The sequence below is a fragment of the Sebastes umbrosus genome, chromosome 8 (genome assembly GCF_015220745.1).
Source record: "Sebastes umbrosus isolate fSebUmb1 chromosome 8, fSebUmb1.pri, whole genome shotgun sequence".
In the NCBI taxonomy this organism is placed as follows: Eukaryota; Metazoa; Chordata; class Actinopteri; order Perciformes; family Sebastidae; genus Sebastes; species Sebastes umbrosus.
The window spans coordinates 29,082,416-29,094,663 of NC_051276.1; the positions used below are offsets into that span (position 1 = coordinate 29,082,416).

General features: G+C 37.3%; 1 protein-coding gene across 1 annotated transcript in view; it reads right to left on the reverse strand.

The window, feature by feature from the left end:
- si:dkey-215k6.1 (transmembrane protein 132C) overlaps positions 1–12,248 on the reverse strand; it is a 295,611-nt gene that overhangs the window by 14,848 nt on the left and 268,515 nt on the right. Inside the window, exon 7 of the mRNA XM_037777558.1 lies at positions 2,116–2,321. Coding sequence (XP_037633486.1) covers positions 2,116–2,321 — 206 coding nt within the window. The remainder of the gene's footprint in view (positions 1–2,115; positions 2,322–12,248) is intronic.

The window sequence follows — 12,248 nt, forward strand, 5'->3', positions numbered from 1 at the left end:
ATAGTCTGTCCTACATTCCTTCTTTCTCTACATAATGCAGCCCTGTCTCCTAAAAAATAGGTTCCCATACAACAAAACTGTATTGTGAATTACGTTTCGAGGGATATGTATTTTGTCGCGGACTAGGTTTGTTTTTGACGTATAACAAATACGTTTCTAATTACAGTCTGTGTAGAGAGGTGGATGGGGTTGTGGATGGTTAAACAAACACACCCAGGAGACCGCAGTTTGTGTCCTGTGTGAAACCAACAGTCAACTTTTAATTATTTTAATTTACGCCTGTAGCTTAAATAGCGTAACAAACGTAACCATTTTGAGCCAAACCATGATGTTTTTACTAAACATAACCATGTAGTTTTGTTGCATTTTTATTTAGTTCTGTTTCAATTTCATAGTCATTTTAACTCTTTAAAAACAATCGTTGTTTGCATGATCCTGTTGAAATCGATCTAAAATAAAAACCATAATAGCTAGAGCATTCATTCTTTTTGCAGCAGAAAGCCAAAGCTTATGTCTTCCGAGTCATCAGGTCATACACTCGTGATGACGTCATTACGGTACGTTAAAAACGCCTTTGCAGTTGATCTGCTCATAAAAATTTAAACTAAAAAATATGCATAGGTCAAATAACTTCTGGAGCGATAAGAAATATTTTTTTCATGTTTCTACATTTAGAAATCTTTTAAATTTATGACTATTATTATGGTTTATTGACTTAAATAACCTTTTAGCTTAGATTGTACAGATTTTAAGGATGTGAAACATGTGAAGATACTCCAAGAAATGGCATCACATTAAGCAAGAATACCAGTGTAGGCTCTGACGGACCATTTCTATTGCAGTGGTCAAAGGGTTAAGCCCAACCATGCTGTTTTACTAAACCTAACCAAGTAGTTTTGTTACGTTTTTATTTGGTTTTGTTTCAATTTACAATGTTAACCACGTGTTGTATGGGAACGTAATTTTGTAGGAGTCAGGGCTGCATTTAGTCATTCCTTCACCCTCCTTCCTTCTTTCACATCACACAAAAAGGTGCACAAAACAGTAGACAAGTATGTGTATATACACCCACACACACACATCAACATCCTGTAACTGACCGACCCACTTGCATTGTCTCCCTTTTGTGTGTGTGCGTGTGTGTGTGTGTGTGTGTGTGTGTGTGTGTGTGAGTGACTGAATGCCTCATTCAGTGGCAATGATGCTAAAGCCATAATAGTTGTCATCAGTATAGCCAGGCAGGCCTTGACCTCATAGGAAATTATATACTGGCTGGAACGATATGTGCTCTCAACCTCTCCATTCAATAAGCACTATATCACACATGCACATATAACGCGTGTACACACACACACACACACAGAAAAACAAAGAAACACACACACAAAAGCCAAAAGACACACAATCACACACCGCCTTGGTTTTTTTTTTCTTTCTTTTCTCTCTCAGTCGCAAAGAAACACACAAATCTTAAGATTTATCATGAAGCAAAAATTACATGCAACAATGACTCACATGGTTTCTTTTCTAACATGCTGAAACTCCGATCTTTATTGAAGACACAATATGCATTGACTGCTTTCAAGCAGAACAAGTGCAGGAACCAAGAGCTGTCGTCAAAGTTCACAGTATATCTGCCTTTTCTGTTGTGTTCTGCTCTCACACAATACTTCATACTACAAGTACAACCACTACAGTTTGCAGAACACAACATGTTTGGCGGGAGATGAGCTCCCGATTGTTTCGTTTGTTTGTATCAATCAATAATACTGTGTTGTATTGTTGTTGCTGTGTGTGCTCTTGTGTGGGTTTGGATGAGTCAGTAGTGTTTCTGTGTTCATACATGAGCTTTATGTAACACTTATATGTTTTTACCATTATGGTATGTTCTTAACTATTGTACATATTGTATTATGTTTATTATTCTAGGACGCCTAACAACATCTGGCAAAGGGACTGCTGAGGAAAACTAGCCTCTTGGCTAACTCAGGTACATTTGTTTGAATGTTGATAATGTACACTGTCGCTTTTTCAATTAAAAATGTAATTAAATTAAACTATGTAAACTTACACCCTCTATTTTCCCCTCAATTGTTGAACCTTAAGGTCATGTACCTCTTGTTAGTGATGATGGGTACCCTCCAGCCTTTAACCTGGCTCAGCTCAGTATCGGACACGTCTATCTGCAGTGGTAGCTTGGGCACCCAGACGGTGAGCTGCAGCTGGGTAGACAGGTGCAGGTAGGTGAAGTTGACCGCCAACGACTGCCGACCGCGCATTTCCTTCCCGTTCACTAGAACCTGGTCACAGTTTGGGGAAACCTGAAAAGAGGACGAGAGCAAAAGAGGAAACTCGGGTTGAGTTTGGGACAACGTGCATGCGGAGTCTGACATTTCTAACTGACCTCACACAGACTTAACTTGGTGATTTCCGCAGAAACAGATGCAGCCCCTGTTGTGCATTCCTTAAGCACAGCCTGGAGCGAGTTCTCATCACAACATTCGTGCTCTTGCAGCCAATAAGATATTTTTTTGTCTGATTGCTTACACTTTTATTCATCTTGTAAAACACTTTAAAACACTGTTTTGCAAAGTGACCTAGAAAGAAAAGGTTAATAATATGCTTCTGTAGCTTTGGTGGCATTTTGGGCTTGTGAATACCCAGGGAGCTCACGTCACCTCCACCGATCTGAAGCCATGTATTAAATGTGCAACAATCTAAAAGCAGTAAATCACATTCATTTCGAGACATTAGTGTAATTGCTTTGAACACATAAGACCGCCCACGAGAATACTGCCAACATTTGCACTGCATTTTAAACTGTGTGCCAACGGATCCAGGAGATCTGCTCTAAAATATGAAGAGGGCTAGAGGGCAAAAAGATACAGTCTCTCTGTGAGAGGAATTATAACAAATTATAGTCCCACACACACACTGGTATAAGTTAGAGGCTATCAGCAATCTAAACCATGGTCTCATGGCGTCACACATTAATTTTACAGTTGTATCAGATGTTTAACAACACATTATATTACATGTTCAATATGAGTCAGTCCCAGTTCAGCTAACTGTGTTTGCAGTGGTGGAAAATACCTAAGGACATTTATTCAAGAACTAGTACAAATTTAATTTTAAATTCAGTGTAATTTGTATATATCCCACAAAATCAATCAGTGTATCATCCAAGTAATATTGAACTAGGAAGTATGAAGAGTAACAAATGCCACGTAGGGTGGAAGTCGTGGTGGATGTTTGGGCCAAAAAACAACGCACTTTTGCTCAGGAGACCGCTGTCCGTACCCCGTGTGAAACCAGAAACTGTTGATTTATTTTAACTTTAACTTCCGTACTCAAGTTACGCCACTTCCAGAGTTATTTTAGCCCAAACCATGATCTTTAAGATAATTAAGTAGTTTTGTTGCCTCAACTTAACTAAATACTTCTGTTGCCTAAAACTAACTAGGTAGTTTGTTACCTAAACTTAATTAAGTCGTTTTTTGCCTAAACCTAACTAAGTAATTTTGTTGCCTAAACTTAACCAATTTGATCCTTTCCTTAGCCTAACTAGGTAATTTTGTTGCCTAAACCTAACTAAGTAGTTTTGTTGCCTAAACTTAACTAAATAGTATTGTCGCCTAAATTGAACCAAGTCAATCTTTTCCTAAGCCTAACTAAGTAGTTTTGTTGCCTAAATTTAACAAAGTCAACTTTTTCCTAAACCTAACTAAGTAGTTTTGTTGCTTAAATCTAACCAAGTTGTTTCATGTGAAGACGGAAATGTATTTTTAAGAGCGGAAATTGACACGTGTCACGTGTTGCTGGACATTGGTTGGAAAATCCAGGAGAAATGAGTAATAACTTTTCATAAGATATCATACGAACAGTAGTATGAAGATACGTTGCTGGACTACACTACCTAATGTAACTGTATGAAAGTAGTTAAAACTATCTCTACCTTGACAACTACAACAGTAAAATACTACAGTACTAACAATCAGTAATCAGTACTAACAATCTAATACAGTAATGTATATGATATTTGTTTGACTTGTTAAGTTAAAACAAACATAAAATCCATATTTGTTATGACCAAACCAACGTACACTGAATCTGTTTCAGTATAAGATCATCATAGACAGTCAAATCTGTAGAAAATATCTTGTTTATCAACATGACTGAAGTTATGTGTTGTCCTTAAAAGCACTATTACATGTTTTTTCCATAATTATGGAAATGCAGATCTCTAGTTTTAGAACAGTATTATTCAAATTCAATTGATACTGAAGTGCAAAACATTTATGCAGACACTGGATTACTATGGTTGTGTTTCAGAAAGTGGACAGCAGCCTTAAAGACACTGTGACAGGCAGAACAATGGAAAAGCCGGGATTTTAGTCACTTTCATTTTCACCCTCTGTGCTCGTCCGACTGCGTGACTGATGGAGACGACACTTTTTTGGACAAATCATCCCACATGTTTTACCAACAGTGGATTCATGCAAGAAGGAAACTGATCTTAACCCTATGGCGGCATATTGTGATTCTTGCCAAGTTGTTGCGGTAGCTATACTGTATATATAATAAGTCAAGATGCATACATTATTCTGTGCCAGTTAGTTATTTTGCTAATATTTGTCTAGAAAATTATACCTTTACTGACTGGATCCTTTGCAAAATGTCAATTTATATAAAGAATACTGACTAAAATCATCCAAATGTACAAAGGTGAAATCTATAATGAGGGTAAATATTAAATTGCTGCAAAACTGTGTTGAATATATTTACCGTCATTTCCGTCCCCCTCATTATTTCAGATTTTTTCTTATTTCCACAGAAATTCACCCATTCCTGGCATGTATAGATCTTCTCCTCCCCCTCTTTCTTTACCCTACACTTAGGCTATATTCCCTTTTAATCTCTCTTTCATCTCTCCACGCTACATTTATCCTGCACACCTCATTCTTTCTCTCTTCCTATTCCACTCTCAGCCTCACATTTAACATGAACTGTCTCCGTCTTTCCGTCTCATAGAGTCTATCTGACTCCCCCTGTCTGTCTGTTTTTCCAACTTAATTCGCAAGACTGCTAATTTCCATACGCTTACAGGTTTAGCCTTTCCTTCCCCTCAGTCCCGCGTCACTCCATGCTCTGTTTTTAAATGTATTATGCATTTTTTTTTTAACATGAATTGACCCGGGTTAGAGTTCTCTCGTGTGTATGCTCTTGTTCAGCAACACCCTCTTTAATATTCATCCAGTCATACACACACACAGCTGTTGACCAGACAAGGTGCCTCACTTGTCTTTTTTTTTTGCGGAAAACCATAGAATTTGTGCAATTTTTGGTAACTTTTTTTAAATTTTAATTTAATTTAAGAATTCAAGCTGGCAACTCTTTTGTCTCAACCTCATTTATTGACAATTATTGACCGCATTTTTCTGCTTAAACATTAAACTTGTCATGACCTGTGTTTTTCTGAGAATTTGGGAGTTTTGGCAACCTGGGGGAAGTAACATGGTACAGTGTGGAAAGCACAGATATTTTAGATATTTTATAGGCAGATTCCAGTATTTCGGTGTTTTTTTGAAATATACAATACTCAACCCTACAGTTCTACTCAGCCTTCAGCTTCTTTTATGTGATTGTTTTAGGTCTCTAGCTTGCACAGTTTCATTACAGTATGTTCTGTCCCACTCTCCCATCCCCTACAGACAACCATTTCCAGGAACAAGATTTTTTTCTCTCAGGACAAAGCTTACAGCAGAGTGAATATTGGGCTCACATCCATCAGGTCAAAAATATGACTCCTATGGGATGCTCACATCGCTCTCTGTGTGTGTGGACGCTTCTTCACACCTAATATTTGCTTCGTGTTCTGTCTAAACACACACGGAAGTGTCTGCGAACACATAATTGAATCCACTTTACAACTTGATAACCTGGCCTGTGCTTCTATATGATAAATTTGGAGAATTTTGGCTCCCTATTGGTCAAAATTCAGTCACCTAAAATGACAAAACACATGTTAAAGGACCAATATGTAATGTATTTACTGTAATAAATCATTAAATGACCATGATTTGTCATCAGAAATTAAGGAAACATGCTAAATTGAAATACTTCTCTGACAACAATGCTACAGCCAGTACTGTATGTTCTCCTTTGAAATTTCCATAATTCACTCATTTATGCAAACAGATAACTTTGTCTTGGTGTCCACCACACACACACTGCAGCAGAATGGTTACGCCAGGTTTCAACGTGAGTGATGCTAACTTGCCAGCTAGCATTAGCTAACATTTTTGGCTGTGTGTTTAAAAGCTTTTCAATAAGAAGATTCAGAACTCACCAAATTCTCACATTTATTACACGGCTTTGTTGATTCTGATTGGTCAATCACGGCGTTCTACGGTCTGTTATTTCTTTATAGCAGACCGTTGCTATGTATAGCAGACCGTTGCTATGGGCGCAGTTCTGATGTCGGACTCTGGTGGACCGTTTTTGTGTCAAATTATTGATTTCTTAAGTAAGTAGCTGTGTAATAAGCGGGATAATGTACAGCTAGCAGGTCATTGTTGTGAAATAAACCTCGACAGGGTTTATTTCACAATAATGACCGGCTCGCTGTACATTATCCCTTACTTAGCCATTTAGTGAGAGTTTGGAGAACATTTGTAAGTTCCGACTTTAAAATATCGACATGAGGTTTTAAGTTCTGGCTGATTATTGTCGGACTCGGCCCGGATCAGCCTCAGAACATCCCTGATAGACAAAAACAAGCACACAGAGCGCTGACACACGCTTTGTGTAATGTGACATTTTTTCTGGCTTCCTCGTGAAACTCTTTGATCTGAAAAGAGGTTAACATTTCGTACATAAGAACTAAACCGTTTCCTCTCTATCTCCTCCTACCTTTTAATTTCTTTCAATTTCACTTTCTTCTCTCCGCTTCCGCTCCCCAACATAAAAGGAAAGGTGCCCAACCCTTCTGCTCTCTGCTTCCTCTTTTCAATTTCTCTCTTTCTTCTCTGCCTTTAACTTTCTCTATATCTCCCCCAACATCCACCATTTCCCTCCCTTGACCCGCTCTTTTCCTTTTGTCTCCGCCTCGCCCGCCCTCCGCCATCGCACCGTCTCCCTCTTCATCTTCCTCTCTCTCTGAAACCTGATTTACCGCTTGTTAACATCAAAGGGATGTTAGACTGTTGGTGCCTCAAACTATTTCTCCAAATCATTTTTATATTCCAGGTGTAAATCAGTGTGAAAACTGCACTTGGTTACTGTGGCAGGGTTCAGTTTCCAATGAAGGTATAAGACAGCAGAATACACAATGGTTCTGCTTGAACTACCACCGGAGCCATTGTCCAGGTCTGTCATTTCTACCACAGCTTTGCTCAATTACTTCGGCTCCATGGCTGAATGCCCCAAAGGAATGTTTTAGAAAAATCAAGTTTTAGTTCCTTTTGTCAGCATTTGGAAAGTTTGAAGAAATAGGCTCGGAACTTTTCAGCTCAGTAACACAGGAGTTTTTTTTTTTTTTGAATTCAACTGCAGAGGGATGAACTCTGAATTACTGATGCAGGATAATTACATGATATACAACTCATGAACTTTACTCTACAATAATAATAACATGTTGAAATGTCAACCCGATATCTCACCAAAGCCTGTAATAGACCCATCTGTCCACCGAAGGATAGCGGGTCAGTGTCATGTTTTGCCTCGCAGAGACATGAATATTAAACGCCTGTATTAACGTGCAGTACCAGCAGGGGGCAACAATGATACTCACTTCAGTTTAGGCAAGAAAACCACTTGGTTAGGTTAAGGCAAAACGTCATGATTGGGCTTAAAATAAGTACGTAAACTAAGTAAAACACGTACAGAAACAACGTAACGTCACTACAAAACACTGCACATTCATGCAGGCGTGTAATATTCACGTCTGGGCGACACAAAACCCCACACTGACACGCTTTTTACATGCATTTTAAGTGTTTCTTTCCATTTATGCATGCTCTATATGTGTTTTTAAAATGACAAATTACTTAAAGGGACAGTGTGTAGGATTTGGCATCATATAGCTCTCACTCCTCCCTTTCCAAGACTGCGGTAACGTGAGCTGTCGAGTGCAAAACCGTGGTAACGCCATTCACCTCGCTCAGAGGCCATCCTTACCATAATAACACGTCTTTAGGAGCAACGGAAGTCAGACGGCGGCTGGCGGTACCACGGTTTTACAAGTTGGAGAACTACGGTGGCCTTCAGGTAACGCAAAAACGTTAAAGCTTCTCTTTAGAGCCAGTGTTTGGTTTGTCCGTTCTGGGCTACTGTAGAAACATGGTGGTGCAACATGGTGGACTCCGTGAAGAGGACCCGCTCCCTATGTAGATATGAAGGGCTCATTCTAAGCTTACGAAAACACAACGGTTCTTAGTTTCAGGTTATAATACACTAATAAAAACATTGTGAATATTATATTCCATATCTGCTAAAAGATTCTTGAAATGTTACACACTGTTCCTTTAAAAATTACTAGTTTGAGCAGCCAAAATAAATATTTTTATGACTGTGTAAAGTAAAAGGTATAGTTCATATGGAAAATTAGAAAAATGTGGAATTACACATCTGTTTATAGTTAGCTGTTTAAGTGCTTTGCTTTAAGGGTAAACAGGTTTGAGTTATACGGTGCTTTTATCACCTACCTTTTCGATTTGTTGACTTGTGTTTAAAAAATATCTGTTGCATTTGTACTTTTTTTGCAGCTTTTTGTCTAGTTTCATTTCTTTCTCAATCTTTATTCTCATTTTTGTTTCCTTTCCTCTCTTTTGTTCAAATAAATCCATTTTTGACTTCTCGTAGATTCTTTCTGCTGTATTCTTTGTGTGTGTGTGTGTGTGTGTGTGTGTGTGTGTCCACATGGCACAGCGCTAAGGAGTGCCAAAACAGACTCACGAGAGCTGCCAGAGACATGATGTGGAGATGGCGACACGCAGAGAAAGAATTAACGCATGAATACAAGCAGACACACAGACACACACACACATACACACACACACACACACACGCACACACGCAGACACACAACCCAAATATACACACAGCTGGGGACCTGGCAGTGTGAGCGCCAAAGGAGAGGAGAGAGGAAAATAAGAGAGCTTGTTAAATGATGCTGTCCGTTCTTTTTATTCAGACACAGAAATTGTTTTTTTCTGACTGAACAACCTGTTGTTTTATGTTTATGAGTGTGTCATCTGTTTCCAATATGAATCACTCCAAAGTTATAATTGAACTGGATATATAAATGTCCATTTACCTTCTCTGATTCTAGTATAGAAACAACAAAAGTTTAACTTTGCTGTTTTTATCATTTAGTGTCTGGTGGTTCTTTTCCTGGAAAAACCCTGTTTGTTTTCTTTTGATAACAACTAAAATATTTTATTATGACGACATGAAAAAAATGTGAGTGATTCAAATTTCTGCTCGTGTCATGCCCGACGCCTGCCTGATTAAATCAATCATCATTAAAGGAATAATTCAACATTTTAGGAAATACGCTTATTTGCTTTCTTGCTGAGGCTTAGATAACTTCCACTTTCATCTCTAAATAGGATAATTAATGCAAAATATGATGGAGAAAAAAACACACTTGATACAATAAGATAAAAATGAGATGAAATAGAATGCATAACGTAAGATGGAAAATAAAACCCACTGAATAATTAAAATAATATTAAGATCAGTACTCATATTTGCAGAATGCACATACGTATACATCAATAAAAGGTCTCCATTCTCTTACGCTCTCTTTTCTTTTCTACATCATTGGTGGAGATTTTAATTTTTAAGACAAAACATGTATATCACCTCAGGTGCACGAGGTCTCCGAGGCTATAAATAAATATCAATCTAACTCTCGGCAAGAAAGGTAATAAGTGTATTTCCCAAAATGTTAAACTATTCCTTTAAAGTTGATGTATTAATAAGAGGCAATCCATCCCTTTCTGGTTGTAACTTTTCAGGATAAATGGCTTCATACATCAACCGTTTGCTCCGTTTCTGTCACAGAGGGTATATTAGATGAAATTTTAATGGCTCCCAAAGAAAAACAGAGCAGAATAAAATAGGAACTTTAACATTAGACATTCGGTTGTCCCCGTGGAGTCTGAAACGACTTCTAAACATGAGACACCAGTCACATTCAGTTTGGAGAGAGCGGGACGCAAAAGGTTTTAACTTCTAAAAGCTTTCGATCGTTGTGGTTAAAACAAGCCTCATGAATCTCCCAAAAACAGAGCTTGAAGAGGAAAAAAATAAGTGCTGGTACTCCTATTATTCACATGTTGGCTGATATCAGCAATCTCTTGCAACGTATTCCTATTTATTCATTATTGCTATTATTATTATTATACTTGGGCTGTACATCTTCTATAGTAGGCCTATAATACTCCACCTGGAACATTATAGGGTTAAGGTGGTGTGTTTGTTTATAGTGTAAATAACTAAAGTGCTTTCCTGTGTTATGTGTAGTATTGCAATATAATATATTATAGGATGTTTATATGCTGGAATCAACACCTGGAATTTTAGGAGCAGAGTCCCAGTCAGGATGATCCAACATATTACATAGAGACACATTCTGAATATATAAAGTGAATAAAAAAAGAGATACTAGGAGATATTAGGTTTGGTGTCCTCCCCCCAAAATATTTGAAGGTTTTTGACTTAAAACTATGCAATTTTACATTATTTTTGACCATTATTATAAGTTAAATGATTAGTTTTATCATTTATCAAAGCCTTCGTCTGAACATTCAATTCTTCTGGAAATGTTTGTCCTGTAAAATCATATTCTACAAATCAAAAGAGCAGATTCAGAAATCCTTTAAATAATGTTTCATTATTTTTTTGTTCACAAATAAAAAAAAGTTAGGACAAACAGTTCACTGATTATAATTGTATTGATAGATTAAAGGACCCTCATTCTCTTATGAATTTATTTTATTTTTATATATATATATGTGTGTTTGTAATTTTATTAATTTATTTATTTATTCATTTCATTATATTTTCATTGCAAATATACAGTATATCCTTTTTAACTTTATGTTTAGCTATTTACTTTCAAGCAATTTTTATCATTATTATTATTTTTTACACAGCCATATGTTCAGTTTGGGGAAAGGTTATGTGTTATATGTATACTCTGTTAAATGCATAAAATCAACAAATAAATGTAAAAAAAAAAAAAAAAGAAGTGCCGGTACTGCGTATTCGAGAGTACCGGCTTCGAGCACTGCCCAAAAATAATTAAGTCCCATGCACTGGAATAAAGAAAATACAGAGACTGTGAAGGATTAAAGTTAATTATTATTATTACAAATTACTATTAAATCTACTGTTATTATTATATGTATAATAATTGTAAAGACGAAAGCAATATGTATCAGTTTTGGATGTCCGCTGTGCGCACACAGACACTCACAGAAAGATGCAAAACCAGACACAAACACACAGAGAGAACAAGTGTATTGGTGTTTTTGCAAGTAAACAGCTGAGTTGGAGGTTTGAGGACACTGAAGAATGGATTTAATCTCTCTGTTTCTGAGAAAGACACAGAGAAAGAAAGAGAGAGAGAGAGAGCAGGACAAACAGGAGCGGGAACGAGAGGGGAAGCAAAGTGAGAAAAAATTGAAGAGACACAAAGAGAGAGAGAGAGAGAGAGAGGTAAAAGAAGAACAGGGAGAAAAAGTAGCAGAGGGGGGAAAAGCAAAAGTGTGGATCTCAGCAGTTAGGACTTGTTGAAAACACAGAGGCCAGAAAAACTGTCTTCACCTTCATCAAATACCGCAAACAAACACCACAACAATTGAACAAACCTCCAAAGACAATTGCTGAAAACTTTCCTAACTTCTCAGCAGCAATTCGAGCAGAAACAGACAGAAAGTTGGCTGTTTAAAGTGTGTTCTGGTAGAAAGTACAGGCTGAATCCTATTCACATTTTAAAGGACTTTTAAAGGAAAGATGGACACGCACGGTGACACACACAAACACAGAGATGCCAAGCGAGGAAAAACAAGCAGATGGTATTAAAACTGTTTCATATTCAGAGAAAATGTTGCACAGTTTTGTTATTTAAATCGGAGCAGTTTGACAGTCCACATTTTAATTCTCTGAAATAGTTTTTTTTTTTACTACAAGCACACAGTTTGACTTGTAATGATCCGCCTCCAGTTAAAACCAGATAT